The 15042-nt window shown below is 38.0% G+C and overlaps 2 protein-coding genes across 2 annotated transcripts; both read right to left on the bottom strand.

Annotated features, from left to right (window-relative positions):
• Positions 1-211: 211 nt before the first annotated feature.
• Positions 212-3639, bottom strand: LOC108576007. The gene is made up of 6 exons (XM_017938947.1): positions 3473-3639; positions 3258-3402; positions 1062-1318; positions 714-955; positions 346-638; positions 212-277 (listed from the first exon to the last, which is right to left on the bottom strand). Exons 1-6 carry the CDS (start codon positions 3637-3639, stop codon positions 212-214), a joined length of 1170 nt encoding a protein of 389 aa, XP_017794436.1.
• A 1681-nt stretch (positions 3640-5320) lies between these two features.
• On the bottom strand, positions 5321-14980 carry LOC108576046. Its single transcript, XM_017938992.1, has 3 exons — positions 14794-14980; positions 12155-12356; positions 5321-5462 (listed from the first exon to the last, which is right to left on the bottom strand). The coding sequence occupies exons 1-3, from the start codon at positions 14978-14980 to the stop codon at positions 5321-5323; spliced, it is 531 nt and encodes a 176-aa protein (XP_017794481.1).
• Between the last annotated feature and the right edge of the window lie 62 nt (positions 14981-15042).

Genomic DNA, 15042 nt, shown 5'->3' with positions numbered 1-15042 from the left:
CTGCACAGTCTTCCGAGCAATCCTCCGGACGCTGATAATCCGCAAATTTGCGACGTGTGCCTGCGAGTTTCCGGGTTATTCCATGGAAAATTTCCCTCCTCCCTTCAAATAATTATCATCTAAAGACCACTTTGCGAATTTACCGCTTCGTATTTATCGTTTCACTGTTAAATTAACGTGTCGTTCATATTGCCGTGATTTATAAATGGAATTAGCCCGTCGTGTCCTCGAATTTCGAGGGAAACCGGAAACGAGAGAATCTTCTGTCGTCTTCTACCTGAAATGTGTACAGTCAATACGAAGTATTTAAATTCGTATTTTGTGTGATTCGTATAGTAGAATTACCTGAGGGAAAAATGCAACGTTATCGTTCTGCAAAATTACGGAGTTCCAATTCAACGTCTCGTCTTGTAGATTTTTCGTGGCTGGTTCGACGTTCAATTCATTCTGATTGGGAAAAATGATTTCGTTGGCTGTTCTTAGTTTGTCGTGCTTTGGAAATTCTCGTTTCTTGAAGTATTCTTGGTATTTTACAATTGGAAACTGAACGTTGCTTCGAACAGGTTCGTTTTGAGAGTACTCTCTGAAGTTTCCAGAGGTTATTCGTCCCCTTACGGCGATCTTCGAGTGACCACCAACTGCGTGAAGAAAAATTAACACAGTCTATCGAACGTCTTACTTTCTCCAAATTATTCAAACCTCGCTTCTCTCACCTCGTTGATTAGGAACTCCGTTGTACTTCCTGTAATGTCCTTTCTGGTACTTGTTGAAGAGCCTGAAGAATCCTCCGTTGTAATTATTCAGATAGTAAATCAAACCGTTCATGTCTTTGGGGCATCTCGGGAAAGCTTCGTAGCAAGTCTCGGAATTTCCTCGATTGCTGTAACCGAGGATCATAGCTCTGCCGAAATTCAGCAGAGGGGAAGCTCCAATCACGTCGATCTTGGTCAGCCAGCTGAAAACGCGAGGAGGGATCAATCGGGGCACTCGATGCTCGTCGAGGAGGAAAAATCGGACGGAGAGAGCCGAGGATTCGAACGATTTCGCTGTGCGGAACGTACTCCGTGAACACGTTTCGACCGAGGAAGTCGAAGAAGCCGGAACCATGTTTGCTTAACGATCTCCCTGGAAGTTTACCGCTGGCCATCTCGCAGAGTATCCTGGGCACACACTTGTAGTCGTCGTGACGGGATATCGTGGACACCGCGTCGAAGAGATTCAGTTGAAATCCAGGGGAAAGACCGACCGTTCCAGCGGGGTAATTCGATTGCTGGTAGCCGGAAGTCGTGTCCGCCGGAAGGCCACCGCTCGGATGCGACTGCAAGCAGAAAAGTTCCGGGGTTCGACGCGTGGGCGGAGAAAATGTGAATTTTTAGAGAGCGGACTATCGATTTTCTCTTCGGTGTGCTAAATTTGTTAGAATTTGTTACATTTCAGTGAATTTTTGTTTTAAAGTGGGCCATTGGTTTCGTTTTTTGTGCGTTAAATTTTTTAGAATTTTAGTAAATTTGTAGAGAGCGGACTATCAATTTCTTCTTCAATGTACTTTTGTTAGAATTTTTTTAATTTGATTAAATTTTTAGAGAATGGAGTGTCAATTTCGTCCCTAATGTGTTAAAATTAGATTAAATTTTGTAGAGAATGGAGTGTCGATTTCTTCTCTAGTGTGTTAAATTTGTTAGAATTTATTAAATTTGATTAAATTTTTAGAGAGTAGGCTACTGATTTCGTCTCTAGTGTGTTCAATTTTTTAGAATTTTTAAATACGATTAAATTTCGTAGAGAATGTTATGTCAATTTCGTCCCTAATGTGTTAAATTAGATTAAATTTTGTAGAAAATGTAGTGTCAATTTCGTCCCTAATGTGTTAAATTAGATTAAATTTTTAGAGAATGGAGTATCAATTTCTTCTCTAGTGTGTTAAATTTGTTAGAATTTATTAAATTTGATTAAATTTTTAGAGAGTAACCACTGATTTCGTCTCTAGTATATTAAATTTTTTAGAATTCTTTAATTTCATTAAATTTCGTAAAGAACGGAGTGTCAATTTCGTCCCTAATGTGTTAAATTAGATTAAATTTTGTAGAGAATGTAGTGTCAATTTCGTCCCTAATGTGTTAAATTAGATTAAATTTTGTAGAGAATGTAGTGTCAATTTCGTCCCTAATGTGTTAAATTAGATTAAATTTTGTAAAGAATGGAATGTCAATTTCTTCTCTAGTGTGTTAAATTTGTTAGAATTTATTAAATTTGATTAAATTTTTAGAGAGTAACCACTGATTTCGTCTCTAGTATATTAAATTTTTTAGAATTCTTCAATTTCATTAAATTTTGTAGAGAATGTAGTGTCAATTTCGTCCCCAATGTGTTAAATTAGATTAAATTTCGTAGAGAATGTAGTATCAATTTCGTCCCTAATGTGTTAAATTTGATTAAATTTTGTAGAGAATGGAGTGTCGATTTCTTCTCTAGTGTGTTAAATTTGATTAAATTTTTTTTAGGGTAGACTATTGATTTTGTCTCTAGAGTGTTCAATTTGTTAAAATTTTTTAATTTCGTTAAATTTCGTAGAGAACGGAGTGTCAATTTCTTCTCTAGTGTGTTAAATTTGTTGGAAGGAGTAGGAGATGATAGTGTTTTCTTCCATTATAATTTAATATTCCGTAGAAAAATATGTTAATCAGAGGTTCCAAAGAGCACCTAATTAGAAGGAAAATTAATATTTTCTATCGATTTCTTCTCTACTGTATTAAAGTTAGAATTTCTTAAATTCCGTAAAATTTTCTCGAGAAAAAGCTATCAATTCCTTCAGTAACGTGTTAAATTTATCGAAAGTAACATGTGACGATAGTGTTTTCTCTCCTTCTAATTTAATATTGCATAGGAAAATACGTTAACGGGCGGTCTCAAAGAATAACTGGAAGGAAAATTAATTCGGCAATATTTCATGCAGTTTCGTAAGAGGCCGTAATTGGTAATACGTTAGACTCTTTACGAGGAGTAATTGGAGGAGTTTCTTATACAGGAACACACTCGGTATTAAATTTCACCAGGTAATTTATTGTTAATTTAATGCATTTTACGAGATTCCCCCGTGACTGTATATTACTTGTCGTTTAATTTTATAACGAAATTATTGCACGCTATACGTGATAAAGAACACCAATAACCTTTTTTACATTATATTTCACTTATTCTACGTTTCCAACTTTTATTTCATTCCTCGATCAACGCTCTAAATCAATTTTCGAACGTACCGTTGCTGGATCGTTATTGAAAAAACTCGATAAAACGTCCATGAAAGAGATTTGCCTTCCCTTGAACCCGTTCCACTGACCCTTTCCGCTCGTTAGCCTTCCGCTTTCTCGATCCACAAGATCGACAGCCAATTCGTCGATACACCTACGCCAAACACACGTTTCCCACAATTCTTCTCTTCCAAAACATCGACAATACAATCTACAATACTCACTCTATCAGATCGGTCGCGTTATAATTCTTCCTAGCCTCGTCGAAGTCACAGTAACGAGCTCCGTCGATTTTACGAGAAATCCTCGGAGCCTGATCCTCGGCACGCGCGTAAAAACGCAGAAGAAGGCAAATAAGGATAAACGTGAACGTCGTCGCGCTACTCTCCATTCTGTTCCTCAAATTGGAAGTCAATTTTTCTTCTATTCGACAGAATGTTTGAAAAATTCGCCGTAAATTTCTCGGATTTACGCTACCTCGATATTAGATTCGACAACTTTTGCGCCTATTAGGCCGTGAATCGGCTCGCGAAAGGTTCGAGTAACAAATAATGGTAATTCCTTCGAGAATAATATCACTGTGTCGGAACTCCCGGTTGAAATACACGAGTGTTTCGCTTCGCGGATGATCGTGTCACAGTTCCAAGGCAACTGGAACTTTCTTCGAAAGCGTTCTTCGTACACAAGCTCGAGCGAAGAGGCGTAGGTAGGAAGAAACGTCATCGCGGTCTACTCTCACTTCGCGTGACCGTTTTTCGCGCGCTCGCAGAGAGGATGCCCACTTTGGACGCTTCGCTCCAGTCGATAAAACAAGATCCAACGTCTTTCTACGATGATTTATTGATCGATTAACAGGGAATTGATTGTTGCCTTGGCAAGAATTTCAGGGGCATTTTCGATTCACCGTTAACGTTACTGTTGTTCGCTAATGAAACCCAATATTTCAATTATTTCTCGGTGCGTGTGTACAAATTCCGAGAATTCTCGTGAAATTACTCGATTAACACTAGGTTTACGGACATTTCTTACACGCCTATCTCTACTTTGTCAAATTGACGCGTGAATGAAACCGCATATTTTCTTTAACCCTTGCGTCAGTAACCAGAATTGTCGTCTACTTTATCGTCCGATTTTAGTAGCTTTCTGATAAGAAAATGCTAAACTTGAGGCAAACACGGATAGGAAATGATCTGGCCGGATATTTCAATCTTTTACCTCGAAGATCAAATATTTTAAGTGAGAATTATGCAAAAGGGTACCCGGTTATTCACATAAGGGTTAAAAAGCAACTTATTATTTATATAAAGTTTATACGATTTCTGCTGGATATTAGTCAACACTCGTTATTATTATTTGTATTACGGCGCCTCTCCACGTGTTTCTGTATTCAGTTGTCTATCGTACGCGTCCGTTGCGCCTTGCCGGTTTGTCGACGTAGTCGTTTGTCCGCCTTCGAGCAAAGTTCGACGTGGTCCGGCAATTACGTTGTAAGAACTATTGTATTTGCCAAGTAATGACAAAACGCCTATAAAAACCAACAGTTTCTCTAATCATCCCAGTGAAATTCTAAACGCGTCAAAATGGCGCGTCCCAGTGTCAACGCCGACAGTTCCATCGTGCGCCTTTCATAAATAATTACCCAGCGGGTAGAATCCTTTATGTACAACACCGTCGACAGGGTAAAAAACGGTTACAAAGATGGTAAATTAAAAGAGCAATCAATATTATCTACATAAATCTCCGAGCCTCGCTGCTCGTACAATTCCCGTGCCGTTTCTGTCCAACATCCACCGAACGTTAAACTACGATCAATCAGCGAATCCCGCTGAAGCAACGATCCTCAGGTAACAAAACGTCGATTACATCAGTCCTAAGAATTAATTACACGTCTAAAATGATCAGTTCCCTCTGTCCGTTCTCGTCCTCGTCGCGCTTTCTGCAGCCGATCGTTCTGTCCCCTCCGTCGGCGAAGGATTAACGATCCATAAGGAAACCGGGAACACGTCGGGATATTTACAATCTGTACAGCGCCTCTCCTCGTCTCTCTCGCACGTAAATGGTACGGTTTACAGTTAATCCGCGAGCGTTGCCTCGTCGCAGCCTCTTCCTCGTTTCGCCAGCTGATGACAGAGTCGCGGGCTTCCTACGATGTCGCCCAGGAACACGCTCAATAAATAATTCTCCTTCATCGGGTTCGGCGATGATTTGTACTCGCTGTAAAACGACGAATCACAGAGGTTACCGTCTAACGAACTCGATTGTAAAATCGTTTCGAGTGATGCTAGAGAGGAGATGAAGTATAAATTGCGGCGATGGTATGTTGTAAAGTAACTGGATCGTATCTTCTTTTTTTCCCTCTTCTCCTACCGAGGTAAGAAGAATAGCCTTGGATCATCTTATGGTACTTACGGGGACATTAAAGGGGGAATTTATGGATGTGCTGAGTACAGGTGAAGCGTGCACGTTCTTTATTTCGTATGGAAAATTCTGGAATTTATGGGGGAATTATTTTATAGGTCCTTGCTTGCTACAAATTACCGATACTCGGAGATATTTGTGCCGGTGGAATAGTTGTTTGGGGCTCTGTGTGAGTTTCTTTGCAGAGGTTTTGCTTCTGTGTCGGTGGAATTCTTTTGTAGGTTGCTTTATATAGAATAAAGTGTAAAACGGACAAGGTCTAACTGCAATTTAATTGTCTTACTCTTCGTCCTTCGTAAGAATTTCCATTTGAGATAAAATCTGTGATAATTTATAATGTAAAATGAAAAATGAACGATGACTTCTGACTACAATTTAATTGTTTCTATCCCTTATTCTTCACAAAAGTTTCGATTTATTATGAAGCTTTAATAATTTATTATAAAATGTAAAATAAGTCTATTGTCTTTATCTCTCATCTTTCACAGAAGGTTCTATTTACTGTAAAACTTCTAATAACTAATACTGTAAAATGTAAAATGAACGACAAGTTCCAACTACAATTCTATTGTCTTAATCTTCATCTTTCAGAAAAATTTCCATTTGATATAGAACCTCTAATAACTTATAGTATAAAATATAAAATATACAAGATTCAATTGCAATTTAATTGTCTTTACCCTCATCCCCCATAAAAATTGCCATGTATCATAAACTCCTAAGAATTTACAATAAAATGTAAAATGGACGACAAGTTCCTACCACAATTTCATCGTCCTACTCTTGATTCTTCGAAAATTTTTCCATTTAACATAAAACTTTTAAAAACTAGTAACATAAAATGTAAAATGAAGAATAAATTCCAACAATAATTCTATTATCTTACCCTTGACTCTTCCAAAAATTTTAAATTTAATATAAAGTGTAAAATAATCGACAAGTTCCAACTACACTTCTATTTTTCCATTTAACATAAAACTTTTAAAAACTAGTAACATAAAATGTAAAATGAAGAAAAAATTCCAACAATAATTCTATTATCTTACCCTTGACCCTACCAAAAATTTTAAATTTAATATAAAGTGTAAAATAATCGACAAGTTCCAACTACACTTCTATTGTCTTACTCTCCATCCTCCACAAAATCTTCCATTTAATATAAAATCTCTAAAAACTAATCACACGAACTGTAAAATGAACAACAAATTCCAACTACAATTCTATTATCTGACACTTGACCCTTCCAAAAATTGTCCACTCAATACAAAACCTCCAATAATTCATAACATAAAACATAAAACGATCGACAAGTTCCAACTTCAATTTCACCATCTTCACCCCTGATCCTTCTCAAAATCCACTCACTCCTACACAAAACGAACCTCGAAACACCTGCCATTACACTGTCCACCACGAAAACCCTTAGACTTCCATTCTTCAGCCCCACTAGCTCCTGCAAGGGACTCTCCGTCCCTCATGCACGCTCCGTTAAACCTCTCGCAACCTTCTCTCTACCATCTCCAACCTCCGATACATCCTCTCCTCTCCCCCTTAACCTCCACGCCAGTCTTTCCATCTTGTCCCTACAGGTGACAGAAGCGATTAACCGACGCGTTTCGTCGCGACGACACGCGCTGGCCATCTCGGCACGGAGAAATCGCAGATAAGCCCGTTCGAATTCGGAGGCAGATAGCTCGAGACGCTCGTAAAACGACGGAGAAGCGAACGTAGGACGCGATAGGAGGGCGGAGGATGGAGCAGAGAGTTATCAGGATGCATTAGGTCGCTCGTGGAAGCCGCCATTAAGGGCTATCTGCCACTGGCGTAACTTACAACTGAATGTAGTGCGAGCTCGTGGCTAGCTGGCTCGAAGCAAGAACCGGTAGCACGGATTTCTATTAGCTGTTACTAGTTGGAAGAAAGTGCCTGACGATTTGGAATAGACCGGCTATCTTCGGAGAATATATCTGACCGATCATTCTGGACGAATTATCGGGGAATTTGTGGAATTTATGCGGGAATGCTTCTGAAATGGGAGTCTGGTCGGATTGTTTTTTGGTTTTACACTTCGACTTTTACGAGATGGCTGTAGGTTCCTGTAACGCGGAAGTTACGACGCGTCGAGGAGAGTGGAAGGGTTGTTTTGCATGAATCTTGAGTGGGGAAATGGAGATCGAGGAGGAAATGCGGAATTGAATTGTTAATCGAGGCTCTTGGGGGGGAACTGCGTTGAATTGTTTTCTCTGTTCCAATATTTCGTCAATATTGTAGTTGGTTTTATCAGGGTTTATTATCAGTGTGTTTTTTGAAAGGTTCCACTTTGAAAGGTTCCATTTTGAAAGCTTCCATTTTGAAAGTTTCCATTTTGAAAGGTTCCACTTTGAAAGCTTCCATTTTGAAAATTTCCACTTTGAAAGCTTCCATTTTGAAAGTTTCCATTTTGAAAGGTTCCACTTTGAGAGCTTCCATTTTGAAAGTTTCCACTTTGAAAGCTTCTATTTTGAAAGTTTCCACTTTGAAAGTTTCCACTTTGAAAGCTTCCATTTTGAAAGTTTCCATTTTGAAAGATTCCACTTTGAAAGCTTCCATTATGAAAGTTTCCACTTTGAAAGCTTCCATTTTGAAAGTTTCCACTTTGAAAGCTTTCATTTAATAATTCGAAGAATCTAGGCTCTGAAAGCATTAAATTTCTCAAATTCAGAATCAGACTTAAGCTCTGTCCAATTATTTCTCTTGTTCCAACTTTTCGTCCACATTGCAGGTAATTTTTTCAGGATTCATTTTCAGTTTGTCTTCTGAAAGCCTCAATTTAATAATTCGAAGAATCTAGACTGTGAAAGAATCTTTGCTCGAGACACCGTCGAAGTGCTCCTTTCATAAGTAGAAAAGAGTTTAACGAAGCAATTTCTGCAAACGAAAGCAGACGAAATTTGTACACATTTCGTACCTCTAATCCCTTCTCTTCAGCATTTTCCGTAAATGCAAAACACATACATAGCATAGACGAGGAGCGCGTAAAGCGTCTAACCGCAACCATTCGTGCTTCTACTTTGAATCAATTCCAAAGTTTTCAATGCTTGAACGACTACGTGACCTGTAACATAACAGGCGGTCTTCTTTCATAATTCTCACACGATCCAGGAATCTCAACGACGTCCCAGAAATCGCGGCAATTTCTAAAATTTCTCAACGTACAATCCACGTTCTTTAGAAATCCTCCGAATCACGTAGAGTCTAACTCTCGATCGCCCAAAGAAATCGTTACATTCGTAACAAAAAGAAACTCTATCTAAATCACAGAAAATCTACTTTCAATCGCCCAGAGAAGCATCGCGAAAATATCATTTCAAATCCTTCACGATTTCAATTATTACCCGAGTCACGCAAAATCTACTTTCAATCGCCCAGAGAAACAACGCGAAAATATCACCTCAAATCCTTCACGACTCGAATTATTCGAATTATTAATCCCCGCTTTCAAACCACGTCCGATAATTTTTCTATTCCAAAGTTTCACCAGAGTTCGAAAGACACCTCGGTTAACAATTCGAGCGTAAAAACAGCGCAAAAGGACGGTAATCCACGTCACGGTTGACACAATCGACACACGGCAAATTATCCTGGAAAAAAAGGGGGGCAAGAAGAAAAGTAAGTTACAGAAAGGACATGATTCATTAGTTCATGCGTGGTCGAGCAAATGGGCCAGTAGTTTTCCACGATGCATTCACAAAACCCGTTATTAAGCTTCCTACGTGTACACACGGCGTTTCACAAATCCGAGTAAGAGAAACGAAAGTGGAAAACCAGTCCTCGGCGTTCAGTTGCTTGCGGATAGCCCAGGATCGTGAAATTCAGGGTCGTCGTTACGCAAGTTTCTCTAAAGATTCACTAGCAACGGTGTCGAGTACGATCTATCGAAACCGCGTTACAGATCCTCCTGTTTCATCGATGCTGCCTTATAGTCGATCGATCAAGGCTACTCTGGGCGATCGATCGATCGCTGCTTGCAAAAAGATCGGGTGAACTTGGCTGGACGAGACGGTGGAAGGTGAAAATGCGACGATCGACGGTTACGACGAACATGGTAATTCTTTCGAGTAACAAATACGATGTAAATGAACCCAGATCAGAATTGGTAATGGGCGGAAGATGACGTTGTAAGTGGATGCAACGAGTTCAAGTGGATCGAGCCTCCAGGAACAGGGTTTACGTAAAGATGAAACGATGTGGTTGTTGGATAAGCGAGAAGGGAAGCGTTGAAATTGAGTCGTGTGATTTTGTATTCATGTGTTTCCTTATAATTCCGTGTTTCCAACGATGAATAAATTCTGTGGGATACCGTGCGTTAACGCGACTTAGGTCCTTGCGGTAAGAAGGGTGCAGCTTCGTTTTTGACAGTTTCTTGGTTACAGCGCGTAATTGTATGTAAAAAAGAAATTGCACGTTGTTTGGTGTACGTTTGATGCAAATTCGACGACAAACGAGCGATTTATTGGAAATTATTGTAAATTTTCGATCTTCCCCTATTACTGCTTTTTTTCTCTCCTTCTTTTTCGTCGCATCAACTACGAGGATACTGAACGTTGATACGTTGAACAGACTGTTGTTTCGCTATAATTTGTCGGTTAGTTTTGTTTCTTTGACGAAGTCAGGTAAGTCAAGTATTCTGTCGTGGTTCAGATTTTCCTTAAGAGAGGGTTCCAGTTCGCATTTGCTGCGGAAGAAGCTACTTTGGGCAGGCCAGTATTAGATGATCTGTTGTGACCGGTGAGGTTGTGACGTAGCAGGTTCCTTCGTTAGAAGATATCACCAATTATTGTTTAGTGAGATACATCTTTTTACAAGGTTCTCAAACGTGCATTCACTGGGAATGAGGATATTTGAAAAATTCGCCAAAAATAGGAAGAAAAGCTTATCAACTCAGTAAACACTGCTTAGGGTAATTTCGGGAGAGACGGACCAGGCAAGTATTTCCTACATCATCCGCCAGATATGGAAGAAAAAACGATCGCTTTCCGTGAAACAAATGTAAAACAAAAGAATACCGACGCGTTCCACATATGGCGGATAATGTATAAATACTTGCCTGGTCCGTCTCTCCCGCCGGTCCATCTCTCCCGGAATTATCCTATCGTGTGAAAATGTATATCTTTCAATTAGTGTTCTCTCTTTAATGTCAAGTCGAAACAATAATTTTATAAACACTTTTTTCTAATTTACTCGAAGTTGGTAAAAATCTAGCTGCACCCCTTAAGCTGCAAGGTTCTCAATTGTGGAAGGGATGGAGTGTCGAATGTGGGCAGGAGGGAAAAATGTTGTTGAGATAGAGAGCTGATATGTTGAAAAATTGATTTTCTTTCATAAAATATTGTTTGTAGCTACTTGTCTTTTATGTTCCAAGAATTTGGTTTTATTTTTAAGTATTGAAGCTTCTTTCCTTGTTCTTTTAGGCTTCTTTTCATCCATGGCTGATATTCGAATTATTTTGGAATTGAAGGGGTTTTTTAGGCTTCCTTTTGTCTACGGCTGATACTCGAATTATTTTGGATTTGTAGTTTTTGTGAAGGGAAAAATAAAGGGGCAGAGAGGGGATTATTCAGAGAGTAGAATAGTGTGACAAGATACACAAGAAACGCAAGCCTTGGAGGCAAGCTTGAGAAGTAGAGCGGTGCATGTAATTTGTTAGGATAATTGTATGCCTTGCTTCTAACGAGACTATGTTGCAACGGCTACAGAAAATCAACTTTTACACTGCTAACCAGTTTAATAAATAATTCTACCTATTCTGAAACCAGCGATTAACGGAATATGTGTCGCTCAATAATTTTTATACTAATAAAACACACTGTGTCATAATGCACAAGAAGTAAATGTTTTTTCTACTAAATCAAGACATTTATTCTATTGGGCGTGCAAATTAATTCAACGCCTTTTTTCACAAACTTAAATGTTGATTTACGGAAAATCGAGGGCAATTTTAATGTTCAAAATGAACTTCATTATTGAAAATCACTTTTCTCCATTTATTAAGCAACTGACGAATTCTGTCTTTGAAAAAGTATGGCGATTTTGAGTCGATAAAGTGTTCAAGGCTTTTTGAAAAAAAGGCACCCAATTAATTTCTACAACTGATACATCTATTTGATGTAAAATGCACTAAGAAACTTAACTTTAACCATTTGCGAACGTTTGTACAATACATAATTAGGTCATTACTTCAGTTTTTCTTTCAAACTAAATTCTATCAAAATTTCGTTCTCGTCAAATATAAGTACATAAGTTCATGATCACTTCAACTATTTTTGTTGCTTAAAATTTATCGACTGCGTTCATAGTGTGTTGTGAACGCATGGACGAGTCTACCGTCCTCAAAGGGTTAAATTCAGTTTCTCCAAAACTGTACATATTGACTCGGTGTATTTTACCGGTAAACCCGTGAAATATCGCTTGTTAGAAGTTACGGGGACAAAAAGACTGGCAAGATATACCTGAAAATAACACCCCAGTCTAAAGCTCGTTCTCGACTTCGTTTTTGCAGAGTTTCCGTCGCGTACTTGGCGCAGATTCTCTCGTAAACGCAAACGTTACCTCCCAACTCCGACACCAACTTCTTTTCCACTTGACCAACGTCTAGGATTTCTTCGTTGTACACCAAAGGCAGGTCTCGTCTTACTCGGTTGACGTAAGTGTCTGAAAACGAGAGGCGAACGACGATAAATGTCGAAATTGTTTCGCAATTAACGGGGAGAGAATTTGTGGAACAGAATCCTTGAGGATTTCGATACGGTCCATGAACGGTATTCTTGAAAACTCTTCTAGAAATCGTGGATTTTATATGACTATTATTATATTTATTTGTTCGTTTAATAATTGAATCTCTAAGGTTCTCGTGAATATTAAAATCACGAGTGATCACTGTCAGTAGTGTTAATGCACTATACAGATTCCAATTCGAACATTTATTCGCCTAGACAGGTTACTGTCATCACTCCGAGTGACGATCCTCCGAGTTTCAATCATTCAAAACCGCCAAATGACCGTCCCTAAATAATGACCAATCAGCTACGTGACTTCTTCAACGTTCACTTTAACGAAAATTGACGTGTCCGATACTATTCCATCCGCGTCGCGTGTTTGCCTGTCACACTAATTGCTCGTCAAATTTCAGACACCTTAATTCCCCGTTTCAGGAAATTTCCAACGATGGAACAAACTTTTCCATAAATTTCCTGGTCTGAAGGTCTATTTTCAAAATACACAGTTTTATTAAACAAAAAGGAAAAGAGAAAGAAATTTTCAACGATAAAACAAACTTTTGCAAAAATTTCCTGATCACAAGATCCATTTTTAAAATACACAAATTTATTTAAAAAAGAAAGAAAGAAATTTTCAACGATAAAACACTTTTCCATAAATTTCCTTATCTCAAGATCCACTTTCAAAGTACACAATTTTATTAAAAAAGAAAGAAAGTAATTTTCAATGCTAAAACACACTTTTCCACAAATTTCCTTATCTCAAGATCCATTTTCAAAGTACACAGTTTTATTAAAAAAGAAAGAAAGTAATTTTCAATGCTAAAACACACTTTTCCATAAATTTCCTGATCTCAATATCCATTTTCAAAGTACACAATTTTATTAAAAAAGAAAGAAAGTAATTTTCAATGCTAAAACACACTTTTCCATAAATTTCCTGATCTCAAGATCCATTTTCAAAGTACACAATTTTATTAAAAAAGAAAGATAGTAATTTTCAATGCTAAAACGCACTTTTCCATAAATTTCCTTATCTCAAGATCCAAGGAAGAAAGAAAGAAATTTTCAACGATAAAATACACTTTTCCATAAATTTCCTGATCTCAAGATCCACTTCCAAAGTAAAAAATTTTATTAAAAAAGAAAGAAAGTAATTTTCAATGCCAAGACACACTTTTCCATAAATATCCTGATCTCAAGATTCAAGGAAGAAAGAAAGAAAGAAAGTAATTTTGAACGATAAAACACACTTTTCCATAAATTTCCTGAACTCAAGATCCACTTTCAAAGTACACAATTTTATTAAAAAAGAAAGAAAGTAATTTTCAATGCCAAGACACACTTTTCCATAAATTTCCTTATCTCAAGATCCAAGAAAGAGAGAAAGAAAGAAATTCTGAACGATAAAACACACTTTTCCATAAATTTCCTGATCTCAAGATCCACTTTCAAAATACGCAAATTTATTAAAAGAGAAAGAAAGTAATTTTCAATGCTAAAACACACATTTCCAAAAACTTCCTAATCTCAAGATCCACTTTCAAAATACGCAAATTTATTAAAAAAAAAGAGAAGAAAAATAAAATTTAAGTAATACACTATCAAGTCCAAAAGGTAAAGAAATTCCCAATAAATTAATTTTTCCCTTTTCAATGAATGAAACAAATGTCCCGATTATTAAAAATAACTCGCGTTCGATGTGAACGATCGCCACGAGGAAACAACGGCGAGTTACGCGGACGTTATACGAGATTCCGCCAGAGAAGTCGCAACAAGTGGAACACTTTCGCTTTCGCTGCTCGTCGATTCGATTCACGCGCGAAACCACGGGCTAGCCGGATTACCTACGCGGCGAAGTTCATCCTCTTTTTGCTCTCGTGATCGGCGAAGCATCGCAGCGAACAAATGCAACCGATTCGAATGGAAGAACATTGAACTTGTTCGCGTTCGCAATTCCTTTTTCCGCGAACAGGCTTCGAAAATAGCGAGGGAAAATTAGCGGTGAATTCTTTAAAGCTCTGTGTTCAACTGTTAGCGTCTAATTGGCTGAAATAGTTCGCGTTCGTTGAATTTACAATGTTTTGTTTCAGTTCCTTCTAATTATCAATATGCGTAGGGAATCGGTATTAAAAGAGAGAGCAATTAGCGGTGCTCGTTGGATTTTTGTGGAATGGAAATTCTAGGGTAATATAGATAATGAAAGTGATAGCATTTTCTGTGGTTTCGCGTGAATAATTGGAAATAATTCGAATTGTTTTTAATAGGTTATTATAGAATTTAAAGGAGGTAAAAATTTGACGTTCTCTTGAAAAATTTTGGTTATTTACTTTTTGTTATTGTAGGAAGGAAGTTTCTGATATGATATTTACCTGGATTCAACGAATACGCGAGCTTCTTCACAAAATTGGTAATCCTCACAGCTGCAATGATCACTGGAAATCCAAGCAATTGTACCGGAATCTCAAATGCGGGTTCCTCTGGACTCGGTGCCGAGTCCACCATTGCAATCACCAAGAAATAACATCCCAGGAAGAAAATTGCGTGCGACAATCGCATAGTGGAATGCTATCTAAGAAATTAATTAAATTATTCCCATTTAAACAGTTTGTGAATTTTAA

This window comes from Habropoda laboriosa, unplaced genomic scaffold, assembly GCF_001263275.1.
Source record: "Habropoda laboriosa isolate 0110345459 unplaced genomic scaffold, ASM126327v1 scaffold309, whole genome shotgun sequence".
Lineage (NCBI taxonomy): Eukaryota > Metazoa > Arthropoda > Insecta > Hymenoptera > Apidae > Habropoda > Habropoda laboriosa.
This window is presented reverse-complemented; position numbering and strand designations above follow the sequence as displayed.

What these genes read in the sequence shown, in the direction of transcription:
- LOC108576007 (XM_017938947.1), bottom strand. Translation starts at nt 3,639, where the DNA reads ATGGAGAGTAGCGCGACGACGTTCACGTTTATCCTTATTTGCCTTCTT. An exon ending in AACGCGACCGATCTGATAGA is followed by an intron (nt 3,403 to 3,472) that starts GTGAGTATTGTA and finishes TGTTTGGCGTAG; the next exon opens with GTGTATCGACGAATTGGCTG. An exon ending in GGTCGAAACGTGTTCACGGA is followed by an intron (nt 956 to 1,061) that starts GTACGTTCCGCA and finishes TCGCGTTTTCAG; the next exon opens with CTGGCTGACCAAGATCGACG.
- LOC108576046 (XM_017938992.1), bottom strand. Translation starts at nt 14,980, where the DNA reads ATGCGATTGTCGCACGCAATTTTCTTCCTGGGATGTTATTTCTTGGTG. An exon ending in CGCGTATTCGTTGAATCCAG is followed by an intron (nt 12,357 to 14,793) that starts GTAAATATCATA and finishes TCTCGTTTTCAG; the next exon opens with ACACTTACGTCAACCGAGTA. An exon ending in GACTGGGGTGTTATTTTCAG is followed by an intron (nt 5,463 to 12,154) that starts GTATATCTTGCC and finishes GTCGTTTTACAG; the next exon opens with CGAGTACAAATCATCGCCGA.